This window comes from Phyllostomus hastatus, unplaced genomic scaffold, assembly GCF_019186645.2.
Source record: "Phyllostomus hastatus isolate PE091 unplaced genomic scaffold, TTU_PhHast_1.1 phas_contig_80, whole genome shotgun sequence".
Classification (NCBI taxonomy): Eukaryota; Metazoa; Chordata; class Mammalia; order Chiroptera; family Phyllostomidae; genus Phyllostomus; species Phyllostomus hastatus.
The window spans coordinates 14,918,840-14,933,308 of NW_025333960.1; the positions used below are offsets into that span (position 1 = coordinate 14,918,840).

At 41.4% G+C, this 14,469-nt stretch overlaps 1 protein-coding gene across 2 annotated transcripts in view; it reads left to right on the forward strand.

Annotated features, from left to right (window-relative positions):
• The window catches only part of MYOM1 (myomesin 1), a 142,182-nt gene extending 128,902 nt beyond the window's left edge, over window positions 1-13,280 (forward strand). For both annotated transcript variants that reach the window (XM_045849931.1, XM_045849932.1), the window contains 5 exons: window positions 3,754-3,917; window positions 6,681-6,717; window positions 6,971-6,993; window positions 9,343-9,398; window positions 12,487-13,280. In XM_045849931.1, the coding sequence (XP_045705887.1) occupies window positions 3,754-3,917; window positions 6,681-6,717; window positions 6,971-6,993; window positions 9,343-9,398; window positions 12,487-12,777 (571 nt within the window). In that variant the 3' untranslated portion in view covers window positions 12,778-13,280. The remainder of the gene's footprint in view (window positions 1-3,753; window positions 3,918-6,680; window positions 6,718-6,970; window positions 6,994-9,342; window positions 9,399-12,486) is intronic.
• The last annotated feature ends 1,189 nt before the right edge of the window (window positions 13,281-14,469 follow it).

Consider the following 14,469-nt stretch of genomic DNA (forward strand, 5'->3'; position numbering starts at 1 on the left):
AACAGTGGTTTTTTAAATTATTTTTAATTTCCTGAGTTCTAAAAAATTATGAAAAGTGAAATTCCAACATAGAATTCCTGAGATTTCATTCTTTTGTTCAATTTCTTTTAGACTATATTGTAGGAAGTTCTAAGTTAAAATAGACCGAATTCCAGGAAATTCCTCTGTGACATCTAAGATATTCTAATATGTCAGTCTGAAGAAAATGAGAGATAAATTAATTCGATCATCAATCAAAAAGCTTTACACGTCATTTCTAAAAGGATAATTTGTTCAAAAAGCTAGGACATTGAGTTTTGAACAAACCATTAGGCTAGCAAAGCATAAACTTTTTACTTTACTTGCCATAGTCATTTAAATGAGTGCTTTGTGTATCCACTTGCCTATAAAAGATTCAGGAGTCAAGGTCTGTCTTCACTGTCTTTAGGTAGGTATGTGAATCACTGGGAAAAAACTTGAAATGGGTTTTAGCCTTGACTTGGCTCCTATCTTTCCTTGGATCTTAAGCAAGTCATTTAATTTTCTGGTTCTCACTTAATAATACCTGCTCTATCTCATAACATTCATGGACCAATGTAATAATGAAAGTAATGGTACTTTGTAAACCATAAAGTACTTTACAAATTTAAGGTACTATTATGCATGTTAGCCAGAGATTAAAGAATTCAAACATTTATTTTAGCAAGCCAGAGAAACTGTCTTTTGACTGCCAGCCAAGATGGAGGCATAGATACATACCGTTTCTTCCTCGTACAACCAAAAGCAAGACAACAGCAAATTTAAAAACAAGCAATAACCAGAAGTGCCAGAAAATCAAACTATATGAAAGTCCAACAACCAAGGAGTTAAAGAAGAAACATTCATTCAGACCAGCAGGAGGGGTGGAGACGGGCAGCAAGGGTGGAGAGGATGTGTGGCAAGACAGTGGCTGGAGGACCAGGAGGTGAGCTGGCAGCTGGCAAACCAAGCGGCCCCACACTGGCATGCAGTTTTGAATAAACTGGGAGGAACAGCTAGGGAGCAAGAGACCATGCAACCCAGGGCTCCAGCATGGGGAAATAAAGCCACAAAACCTCTGGCTGTAAAAACCTGTGGGGATTGTGGTGGTGGGAGAAACTTTTAGCCTCACAGAAGAGTTTACTGGAGAAAGCCACAGGGTCCTAGAATGTACACGAGCCCACCTACCTGGGAATCAGCACCAGAAGGACCCAATTTGCTTGTGGGTAGCAGGAGAAGTGACTGAAAGCTGGCTGAGAGCTGAACAAGTGCCATTGTTCCCTCTCAGACCCCTCCCCCATATACAGTGCCACAACACAGAGACATGGATTCCCCCGTCCTGGCGAATACCTAAGGCTCTGCCCCTTACAATGTAACAGGTGGGCCAAGACGAAAAATATGGCCCAAATGAAAGAACAGATGAGAGCTCCAAAAATAGAACTAAGTGATGAAGAGATAGTCAATATATCAGATGCAGAGTTCAGAACACTGGTAATCAGGATGTTCACAGAAATGATTGAGTGTGGTTGAGAATGCTGTTGGTCACAAAATAGAGGAAAAAGTGAAGGCTATGTAAAGTGAAATAAAGAAAAATGTACAGGGAACCAAGAGTGAAGGGAAGGAAACTGGGGCTCAATCAACAATTTGGAGCAAAAGGAAGAAATAAACATCCAACCAGAACAGAAGAAAGAAACAAGAATTCAAACAAATGAGGAGAGGCTTAGGAACCTCCAGGACAACTTTAAATATTCCAACATCCAAATCATTGGGGTATCAGAAGGAGAAGAGGAAGAGCAACAAGTGGAAAAGTTATTTGAACAAATAATGAAGGAGAACTTCCCCTATCTAGCAAAGGAAATAGACTTCCAGGAAATCCAGGAAGCTCAGAGAGTCCCAAAGAAGTTGGACCCAAGGAAGCACACACCAAGGCACATCATAATCTCATTACCCAAGATTAAAGAGAAGGAGAGAATCTTAAAAGCAGCAAGCAAAAAGGAGACAGTGACTTACATAGGAGTTCCCATAAGACTCTCAGCTGATTTCTCAAATGAAACTTTACAGGCAAGAAGAGGCTGGAAAGAAGTATTCAAAGTCATGAAAGACAAGGACCTACATCTAAGATTACTTTATCCAGCAAGCTATCTTTTAGAATGGAAGGGCAGAAAAAGTGTAACTTCACCTTACCTTCCCAGGTGAAGTGCTTTAACTTCACCTTACCTGGGAAGGTACCTTACCTGGGAAGGTTCACCTTACCTGGGAAGGTAAGGTGAAGTTAAAGCACTTCTTCATCACCAAGCCCTTATTGTATGAAATGTTAAAGGAACTTATCTAAGAAAAAGAAGATGATCAAAAGTGTGAACAGTAAAATGACAACAAACTCACAACTATCAACAACTGAACCTAAGAATACAAAAACAAAAACAAACTAAGCAAATAACTAGAACAGGAACAGAGTCACATAAATAGAGACCATATGGAGGGTTATTTGTATGGAGGTAGAGGAGGGAGAATGGGGGAAAAGGTACAGGGAATAAGAAACATAAATAGTAGGTACAAAATAGACAGGGGAAGGTTAAGAATAGTATAGGAAATGGGTGTTCCTAAGCCTCTCCTCATTTGTTTGAATTCTTGTTTCTTTCTTCTGTTCTGGTTGGATGTTTATTTCTTCCTTCTGCTCCAAATTGTTGATTGAGCCCCAGATTCCTTCCCTTCGCTCTTGGTTCCCTGTACATTTTTCTTTATTTCACTTTACATAGCCTTCACTTTTTCCTCTATTTTGTGACCAACAGCATTCTCAACCACACTCAATCATTTCTGTGAACATCCTGATTACCAGTGTTCTGAACTCTGCATCTGATATATTGACTATCTCTTCATCACTTAGTTCTATTTTTGGAGCTCTCATCTGTTCTTTCATTTGGGCCATATTTTTTCTGCCTTGGCCCACCTGTTACATTGTAAGGGGCAGAGCCTTAGGTATTCGCCAGGACGGGGGAATCCATGTCTCTGTGTTGTGGCACTGTATATGGGGGAGGGGTCTGAGAGGGAACAATGGCACTTGTTCAGCTCTCAGCCGGCTTTCAGTCACTTCTCCTGCTACCCACAAGCAAATTGGGTCCTTCTGGTGCTGATTCCCAGGTAGGTGGGCTCGTGTACATTCTAGGACCCTGTGGCTTTCTCCAGTAAACTCTTCTGTGAGGCTAAAAGTTTCTCCCACCACCACAATCCCCACAGGTTTTTACAGCCAGAGGTTTTGTGGCTTTATTTCCCCACGCTGGAGCCCTGGGTTGCATGGTCTCTTGCTCCCTAGCTGTTCCTCCCAGTTTATTCAAAACTGCATGCCAGTGTGGGGGCCGCTTGGTTTGCCAGCTGCCAGCTCACCTCCTGGTCCTCCAGCCACTGTCTTGCCACACATCCTCTCCACCCTTGCTGCCCGTCTCCACCCCTCCTGCTGGTCTGAATGAATGTTTCTTCTTTAACTCCTTGGTTGTTGGACTTCCATACAGCTGTATTCCATACAGATTTTCTGGCACTTCTGGTTATTGCTTGTTTTTAAATTTGCTGTTGTCCTTCTTTTGGTTGTGTAAGAAGCCAAAGTATATGTATCTATGCCTCCATCTTCGCCAGAAGCAAATCTGAATCCCATATTATTTAAAAGCCTATAAAACTTTATAGTAAGACTGTCATTAAGAGACAAAGTAAAGGTCAGCTCTAGGTGAAAGCAAACAATAATGATGTTTCCTTTAATTTGAACAGTGGGACTGCTATTAAGTACACAGACAGAGTTAAGAGTGGGGTCACTGGACAGCAGATCTGGCTGCAAATCAATGAGCCCACTCCAAATGACAAAGGGAAATATGTAATGGAACTCTTTGATGGCAAAACAGGACACCAGAAGACAGTGGATCTTTCTGGAGAAGGTAAATGAATATTCTAGAAATTTAACTTACTATAGAGCAGTGGGCTTTTTAAAAAGAATGAAGAGTGATAAAAGGTCATTATGTTTTCCTGTTGAAAGATGATTAGAGATTTTAGTAAAGCAGTTTCAAGTCAGCCATGGTGATAGAAACAAGAATTTGAATAGGTGGAGAATTATTGAAAAGTAAGCACTACTCTTTCTAGATGTGTACCAAAAGGGGGCATTTGATTTATAATCACTTGAGCAAGAACAAACACAGAAAAAGCATAGTTTTATGGTGATTGACATTTAAGCATGTTCATGGAGTCAAAGAAATCAGTTGAGTTGGAAGGATTGAAGATGTGAGTGAAGGGAAATAATAATTGATGTGTCAGAGTTCTGAAGGATGGAATGTTGGCGACCCAGGGCAGAAGTGGGAGTAAGAGTGAATAATCAAAGACAAATATTGAGAAGAACAGAACAAAGTTGTAGAAGTTAGATTCTTATGGCCTCATATTTCTTGGTCATCTGCTGTAGAATTGGGGGAGGGTGGTTCTGGAGAGAGTAGGGAACAGAAGAAAGTCACAAGAGACATGGAAAAAGGCTTCACACCTAAGAACATAGATGAAAGGTGACATACAACTATTAGTTAGAATTTTAAAAGTTAAAACATACACAATCATAAATAAAAAATTAAAACCACTGTGCCATGTCTCTCTCCTGGTACTATACTCTTCATTTTATTTATTATTTCCTTAAAAAATAAAATAGTCTGTGAAGTTACCAGAGAAGCTTGGGGACTGACTTTTTCTTCCACTTCTTCAAATATTAAAATGCAACCTAAATATGCAGTAACTCTCAGTGTTTTAATCCTCAGAGAGCAGATTCATAATTTAGAGAACAGCCTTTCAACCCTGTCTTGCGTTGTTTTGTGCTGAGCCCTTTAACCTCACCCCGCCCACTCACGAGGACAGGAAACACTTGCTGAAGGTTCTCTGCAGGGAATGGAGTGGCTGTCCCCCAGGACTGCACCCTCCGGGCCACACTGTGCCTGAGTCACATCCTGTGGTGAGAGGATTTCATCTGCAGTCTGATACTGTTAAACACAGTAGAAAAAGGAAAATAAGAAGTGGATAGATAAATTTAAAATTTAAAAAAATTTCTTTTACTCTTTGGCCCATCAGAGCTTACTTAACTAACCTGCTCTCAAAAAACTGTGGATTGTCTCAACCAGCCTTAACACTGCCACGAAACGCAGACTGGCTTGCCTGCACCTGTGTCTTCCTCCTAATGGCACGGGCAAAAACAATAGCACTGAACTCTTAGTGTGGTTTAGCCTAAATAGTGTCAATGTAAGAAACATCGAAACCTGTAGAGAATTTTTGTGACTTTATTTGAGCCAAACTGAAGACAATTGCCAGAAGCAAAACCTCAACGAGTTGAGAAAATGCTCCAAAGAATGGCAGTTTTGCACCTTATTTTATATACTACAATCAAAAGAGGAGGCATGAGTGAGTTACATGACATCCATTGGTGATGGATCAGGGAGGTGGGAGGAAGCAAAGTGCAGGCGGAACCTCTGGGATTGGATAAAAAATAAAATGATAGACCCATCTTTTACATGATTAACAGTCTACAATTAACATGATAACAATAACGATGAGGGGGTCTGTGGTCCCCTTCTGGTGCGGTGCCTGTACTTTGAGGGAAGTTGGGGGGGGATTCAAAGGAAGGAAATTGGACCTTCCAAATGTATGTTATTGTAGATGCAAGAAGACAACAGACAGGCTCAGTTAAGGTAAAAGTTAACCTTTGTTAGGGAAAAATACTGGCCCAGGACGTGAGTACCCACTATGAACTGATTTTAGTTACCAAATTTTAATCTCAGACCATCCTCTGTGGTTAGTTTTGGTCTCTGAGTCTGTAAGGCTGCCACGCAGGCCTCCCCTGAGCTTGTCAGGTTTCACATGTGGCCCCTTTTCTTCCACGCTACTCTGCCTCCAGGGACATTAACCCTGACCTTATGCTTATTTTTTCCATCTGTAAAATGAGGGGAGTCTGAGTAGTATTATATAAATATTTTCTAGGTATAAAACATTTTGATTCTCAAACCACCGAGGTTCTTTAAAGGTGAGAGAGATTTCAAAATGAAGCTGCCTTTTCCCCTGAAGTCTTCAGAGTGGTTTACTCTGCAGACTCAGGGAAAAAAATTGTTTTAGAACTCTATAGCTCTCATTTCCCTGTCTCACTGTCTTTATTTCATCTCTGCACAGCAGAGAAACATTGATTCAGGCAAGCACTGGCACACACTGTGACTGCTCTTAACTCCTTGGGCTCTTTAATACAAATATGCGGGCTAGACCACGTAACATAGAAACATTTAACTGTCTGGCTAGGAGGCCATGATATGTGGGATGATTCAATAAGACAAAGGCCTTTTTGAAGCGCACGATGCTTATTAGACAACCAACTTTTATTTGAAACAGACTGTTATTCCCATTTTATCTTTGGCGAAGCTAATTCTTTGCCTTTTGTTTGAAGGGGTGAAGGTCTCTCGGAACTGAGATCTTCTAAAATCCAATAATTCATATTTTCTACCTAGAAAGTATTTGCTTGTTAAGTCCATCAAGTTGTAGAGTAAATGCATAAGCGCGACATTATCCAGAGTCAGCTTAGTTGTACCTGCACCGGTTACACTGGGCTCACAGTATGAATTTTAATCAGCCCCTATGTGTCATCAACACTGGGTAAGAAAATTCTAACTTCTCTTTTTTTCCCCTTAAAGCATATGATGAAGCTTTTGCCGAATTCCAGAGATTAAAGTAAGTCTTTTTTCCCAGCAAATTCCATGTGCATGCATTAATTTCCCTGGAACATGGGGTGTGCTGCTCCCCCATCTGAATGACAGAGAGGGCCTTTCATGGCCACGAGTGCAGCAAAAGCGGTGTTCCCCCATGCTCTGAATAGCCAGCTCTCCCTGAGGCAATGAAATGCAGTCAAGGTTAGCTGCTCTGAAATAACGTTAAAACCAAATTCTTCTTTGTTTCTATGTTTGTTCGTTTCTCTCAACCACAGACAAGCTGCCATTGCCGAGAAAAGTAAGTAAATCCCCTGTCTGTTTATTCCTGGCATAGTTTCGAAATATAACTTTTATTTTTCTATTATAACTTCAGATGGAGGAGAATGAAAGTGTTTTTCTTTCTTTTTTAAAAAAATCTTAGGTGTTCTACATATGTTTTCATTTAGTCTCTTAAGTAAGAATGTCTATGAAAAGAAGGTCTCAGGTTATGGAATAAGAATGTCACCCAGCTCTTAACTTGAGCCAGCTATGTGGGGAAATCTCTGGGCCGCACCTCACACAGTAGATTGTTAATCACTTACAGCAGGCACAACGTATCAGAAATATTTACATACATTAAAGAAAAAAAAGAAACAATCTTTGTAAATTGTAAGTCACAATTTAAGTCACTGCCACTTGTAAGACTTGTAAGACTTGTAAGTCACTGCCACTGGTCCTCTAACCAGCACTCCACACGTTCCCAAGAGCCCCTGTGGGAGAAAAGATTCTGAGCACGGCCTTCCTGCCTTTCACTGCACTGGACACAGTCCAAGTGAACACACACCAAACTGTCAAGTCTACCCAGAAATGAGCTCACTACTAAGTTCTATCATCTGTTTGCTTCACACACAGATGTTTTGAGAAGCACTCAGATAATCTTATAGCATTCCAGAAGTCACAGACTAATTTGCCATAATAATTCAGGTTCTTTTGCAGTGTGGGAGGCAGAATTTGAAAGTTGTTGAGGGTTAAGATTGTAGAGTTTGTCCTCAACTGAAACGGAAGGGAACAGGGGGAGGAGCAGGAAGTGAAGTCGTCTGTCTGCCCTTCCGTGGCTCCAGGTCACTCAGGATGGAACTTTTCACCTTTGCCATGTACTGCTATCCTCCCCACTCTCTGCTCTTTCCCTCTCCCTCCCTGCTCAGGCCCTGGGTTTGTGAGGTGGCTGCTGGTGGTGAATGGGGCATCCCAGACACCTGCACCAGGGACATACTAGGGAGTGTCCAAGCAACAGGGCATTTTTCTTTTTGGTGCTGAGTATGTCCCTCCTGCTCCTGGGCACACAAGCAAAGCCAGGACTGCAGCAGTTGACAGCCACTCCCTATTCTTGAACTCTCTTGTGGGCAAGGAGCCTGACCTTCCCTCTAGTTCCTGAGCATTTACCTAAGATCACTGGGTCACAGGAGTTTAGAGCTGGAAGAGATGTTAGAGCTCTTCTAGTTTCATGTTTTTAAACTTTTACAAACCACAGGACATTTAATTCAAACAAAATCATCCACACAAACCCAATATATAAAACAGGTAAAGGCTGAGTTATCTTCATTGGCTCCCTGACTCAATACCCCATCTTGACCTCCTCTCAGACCCCTCAGAGGAATCCCATAGATACTGGGCATATGTCTAATGCAACCCCCTCCCATCTACAGATGAGGAGACTGAGGTCCACTCTGTGGACCTCACTTAATGCAACTCGCTTAATATAACACATCAAGTGGCACAGGAGACAGGTTGGGCTTATACGGTGCAGTGGAATCAACAGAATGCAGTCAACACCAGTCAAAGCTTTAGCCTGACTCAATGGAGAAGGGGATTGTAGAAATATGGACCTAGAGTCACATACTAATAAAGTAGGCCTGAAAATGAGACAGTAGTGGCCACTGAGTTAGTGACAGAGAGGGAGACTTTGAGTGAATTAGAGAAGGTGTCCTTCCCTGGGGCCGAACCAGTCACACACAGAGCACATGGCTTGGGTGGGGAGTCAGCACTGGATTTCAGCATTTTTGCTGTACTTTGTACCCTCACCTAGGGGCCTTTATACTCATGGCCATAGATAGCAGCCCTGTATAGTGCTACCGAGAACTACCAGGAGACAGGAAAGGAAAGGTTTGTATGAAAGACCTGTGTAAAGAAAACCCACATCTGCAAGAGCCTCCCCCCGGGGAGGCTTTATCTCCCTGGCATAAAGCTTCCAATTATGCAACCTTTTATAATCATAGGGAAGCCCATAAAAGAGGCCACACTAAGCTTGGAGGTTGTCCATAGGGATCTGCTCAGCCTCCTCGCACTGAGCCCCACTGAGCTGCAACAGGGCCAGCCCTGAAAATAGCCGTGAGAATTATAGAGCAGGTCTTGATCCAACAACACAATCTCAAGCTGACATTTTAGGTACAGATAGAAGCAACTGCACACATGAGTTCTGTGTGTGAAGAAGGATTAACATTCAGCATTGCCGGATCATTTTTTTAATTTTGCATGTTAAAAGCAGGTATAAAATAACTGAAAAGAGAGGGAGACTAAATTGGAAAATTAGTTCCCTGGAGTGGTTTTGTAAGGGTAATTGCTGATGCTCAACATTTCAGTGATTAACCAAAAGTGCCTGTACTTGCAGATCGTGCCCGGGTGATGGGCGGTCTCCCTGATGTGGTCACCATCCAGGAAGGCAAGGTAAGCATGGAGCACTCTTGTCTCTGCTTCTTCCACTCTAGGAATGGGTTCTGGTGCCTCAAACTTTGGGGTTTTTTTAAAGACACATCCCACCGTCCTCATCTTATGCCATGGCTGCTATGCTTGACTTCAGAATAGCCAAATACAAAGTTAAAAATTCAGTCATTTTTCCAATCATCTTAATATTTTGGGTCAAGCATCAGGATGCAAGTTTGTCTGATGTGCACACATGTAGACCACTTAGTCTCTGTCCAGAGACCTTTAAAATCACAGGAAGAGAAACCTGTTCAATCATAACTATATGACAAATGTAGCTGAAGAGAGAAGCATCCTCTAACGCCTCGTGGAAAATGGGCTGTCCTATTAACTGCCTTCCCTTTGAAGGGAAACCTGCTGCTCTATGAATGTTTATAGGCTCTGTTTCACCTGAAAACTGATTTCTCTCCATTAGTTATAAACTAGGATTTCCTGGCTCCATAATAACCTCTGAAAAGCAATGAACATAATTTTTAGCCTGTTTCATTGAAACAAATTTAACATACCAGTCATACGGCTATGGGTATTTATAGTAGATTAAAACCTTTTCCCACTTCAAAATGGTCATGAAGACATATGATGGCTGACTGGAACTTGGGTGATAAAACAAGGCATATCTAAAAGCTTTAGAAAGAGGTAGGATTCATCCAGCTGTGTTTCTTCATCAGTAAACATATGAGCACTATTGCTGATAAGCTCAACTGTTGCAGGGTTACTTTTGTTTTCAAACTCTGTTTCCCATTTTCCTCATCTAATGAGGTTCAAAATATTCAACTCACTGGGTCATAGTGAGAATTAAGAGACAGAATATTTGTGAAAATACTTGGTGATCTACAGTATGGTTAATAGTTTTCCTTGACATGAAAGGTATTTAGTTTTGTTTGGTTTTCTTAAAACTTTTAACCTGTAAGTAATCACAGTTTCCAAAATCATATCCCTGGTCCACTTGAATAAATTTATGGCAATGTTTTGACTCAAATTTTTTTGAAATGTATATGTAGAATAATTCAGTGAGAAATGCTAATTATTCAGGGAAAGAAAACAGATTTCTTAATCTATACAATTTCATGAGATACTCTTATAGAAGAGGTAACAAGGGATGATATAAGACTCTTTAGAAGAATACATAGAAGGATATCATTTTTTCTGTATATTGTGAGCCTTAGTTCTTTTCCTTATAATTACTGGACTTTAGGAACAAAAAAATGCAAGAATTGAATTTAAAATGTGAAATAAATTCAACATTATTGGCCATCAGGGAAATGCAAATTAAACCACACTGAAAAATCATAACACACCTATCAGAATTGCTGGAATAAAACATAGTGAAAATAACAAATGCTGGTGAGGATGCAGAGAACTGAATCACTTGCACATTGCTAGCGGAAATGTAAATCAAAATTGTACAGCCATTCAGAAAAACAGATTAGTGATTTTTTTCAAAAATTTTTTAACCTCACCTGAGAACATTTTTTCATTGCTATTAGAGAGAGAGAGAAAGAGAGAGAGAGAGAGAGACATGTCAATGTGAGAGAGAGACATTGACTGGTTGCCTTCCATACCTGCCCTGACTGGGCATCAAACCCACAACCCAGGCATGTGTCCTGACCGGGAATCAGACCCACAACCCTTTGGTTACAGACAATATTCCAACTGACTGAGCCACATCAGCCAGGGCAACAATTTTTTTTAAATGATAGATGCCTTTACCATATGACCCAACAATTGCACTCCTGGGCATTTATCATAGAGAAATTAAAACTTATGTTCACACAAACACCTGTTTTTATGTTCACATAAAAACACAAATGTTTCTAGCAGCTTTGTTCATAATAACTCAATACTGTTAACAGGCCAACCTTTATAGGTTTGACCATACTATGGCACAGTGCTCAGTGATAAGAAGGGACTGCTTATTGATACCTGAAATAACTTGGATGAATCTGCAAGGAATTATGCTGAGTGGAAAAGGCAGTCCTGAAAGATCACATACTGTATGATGCTATTTATATAATGTTTTTGAACTTACAAAATTTGGGAAACAGAAAATAGATTAGTCATTGCCAGGAGTTAGAAATGAGGCTGGGAGGTTTGGGGAGGTGAGGAGAGGGTGGTTATAAAAGGTGACACGAGAGATCCTTATGGTGATAGAAATGCTCTGTATCCTAACTGAGGTGGTGGAAATGTGAACCTAGAGAGGTGATGGGATTAAATGGAAGTAAACATACACAAATAAAAACAAGTACAGTAAAACTAGGAAAATCTACGTAAGATCAATGGACTGTACCAACATCAATATACTGGTTGTGCTATTATACTATAGTTTTGTAAAATGTAACTATTGGGGGAAACTGAGTAAGATACACAGTATCTCTCAATTACTTATTACAACTGTATATAAACCTCTAATTATCTTAAAATTTTTTCAGCAAAATGTTAGGTAAAGTAAAACTATAGGCATAAACACTTATCTTTAAAATAAGAGGGTTTCAGCACAGACAGTAATATAATAAAATATTAGGAAATAGGAATACATTTTGGTAAAGCACCTTTGCAACTGCAACAGATTGGGTAGGGTTTGGGGGAGAAGTAAAACAAGGAAGACGGGATTTGAAAATTAGTCACATTATCTGAAACAGCTGTTAGGATTCTGCTGCGGAGCTCTGTGGCACCGCTAAAATGCAAATGCAAGCAGGTGGTGATTATGGCAATGAGATTTCTCTACTGAGACATCATCCAAAATGCCACATTAGAGCAAAAAGCATCTATGTGTTTATGAAAGAGAAAATGGAGATGGGAACTGGAAGCAAACTCAGTGTGGTTTTGATGATAAGTGTTCCCAAAGTCAGAAAGCCAACACCCTAAAGAAACCTCCTCAGGTTTGATTTTGAACTGTAACTCACACAGGTGCGTGTACATACCAAGTTCCAACCCTCCTCTGGGAGGTTTATATTTATCCTCCACTGAGTCATGCCATACCATCAAAGGATCCTTTAAGTTGGAACATTATATCTGATATCTCTCCTCTCGTCTCATAAAAACTGTTTTGCAGGCACTTAATCTCACTTGCACCGTGTGGGGTGACCCGACTCCGGAGATCTCCTGGTTGAAGAATGAGAAGTCCCTGGCCTCAGATGACCACTGCAGCCTCAGGTTTGAAGCAGGCAAGACTGCCTTCTTCACTATCAACGGGGTGACCACTTCTGACTCTGGCAAATACGGGCTGGTTGTGAAGAACAAGTACGGCTCGGAGACAAGCGACTTCACCATCAGTGTGTTCATCCCAGAGGAGGAGGCGAGGATGACTGCTGCGAAGCCTCAGAAAGGCGCTAAGTCCAAGTGACCTGGCACCGCTGGGCGGGCATTCGAGGGGATCTGCGCTGGTCCGCCTTGTGCTGCTAGTGTGCAAACGATTTGGGTGAAATGTAAGGAAGTCTTTGTGCTTTCAACTCCCTATTGTTACTGGCTTGGGGGGACATTGTCAAATCTTTTATTCGTATTTTAAAAAGCACCAACTAACATTTTAATAGTTAAGACAATATTGGTAGCACAAATATTAGGAACTGGTTTTAAGCAAAAGACCAGAAAAAAAGAGGGACATTGAATGATGATCAGGAAGCAGATGAATGTGTTGAGGAGCAGAATTTGGACTTGGTTCAACTTTTACCAGTAAATTCTCATGGATTGCAGTTAAGCACCAACATGGAGTCAAGACAGTGACTAGTTAAGCAAACAAGTATGTTTCATGTGTTGTTGAGATAGTGGTGTGCATTTCTGTTGGTGGCCTTTTGATTTGGAACCTCCTCAGTATTAATAAAGAGTCCTCCACTTTCCTCTTCCTCATCAGCATTTCTTCCATTGTTCTTTTGTGGCTGGTCTCAGCTGGATGGCCTCTGCTGCATCTCTCTCGTCACTTTGTGTAGCTCGTCTTCCAATTTAAATTCCTTTGAGTTAAAGCAGTACCTTTATAGCAGGATCTGATAAGTTATCCAAGGTCAATTGAAGTTCAGAGGTGTGAAATTGCTCTGTCACTGTATACCTGTTAGCTTACTGGACAATCAAGTTGATTCCATTGTTAAGACACCCAAAGTAATTGAAGGTAATATGTCAATTAAGGATAAGAGGGTGTGGGGTGTCTAATATTAGAACTGGTGCCTAAGCTCCCACAGCTAAAAAAACAAACAACTCTCACTCTAAATTGAGACCTGCCAACTTTGGGGCCTGCCCCTCCTTGCAGGACATGACTACAGGCAGCATTCTGCTCTAGGGAATGTGGTTCTTCCCCCACCTGTACTCCCAACCATCACTACCCACCCCCCTACACACACACACAATCACTCACACATTACTGGACAAAAATAGTAATGGTAAAAGGTGGTCTCCCCCTCCTTCTTCCTGCCAAGGGTCAGGGACAGGACAACAGACTCCCTTATACAGTTTGGAGGGGCACTTACTCATCCCCTCCTTGCAAAGTTTGGGCTGGAAATTATGTCTTATCTGACTGTCGCTGATTCCCTTGTCCAGCCCAGTGCCCCATGCCGTTGCCGTGACATTGAACACTGGGCAGGAACAAGATGCTGTACTCCCACTTACAGGCATGGCAAGTTGATGAGGTCCCTGAGGGTCACGAGGACCCTATGGAGAGTGGGTGACCTTAAGCAGTCTAAAGTTCTCCACCTTCTTGGCAAGAGAACTCCTTCTGACAAGTGGACCCAAAAAGGATGGACACAAGGAGAGGAGCTGAAGAGAGGAGAAAGGGTGAAGCAGGGGTGGGTCTGCGAGTCAAGGAACTGTGCGGGTGAGAGGCCCCTAAGACTTTACACAGAACCCGAGCATACCTCTCATGAGACCAACAACAGAGTCCCAGTGTTGGGAGAAGGGAGGGAGGGACTTGTATACTACCCACCTCTCAATTCCATGCTACCCACCCCTCAATTACATGCCACTGGAGCCCAAACTGAGGATGAAACAGAAGGATTTGGATCCAATGAAAACACAATTTTAGAACAATGTGTTCTAAATTCTGAAATTGTTG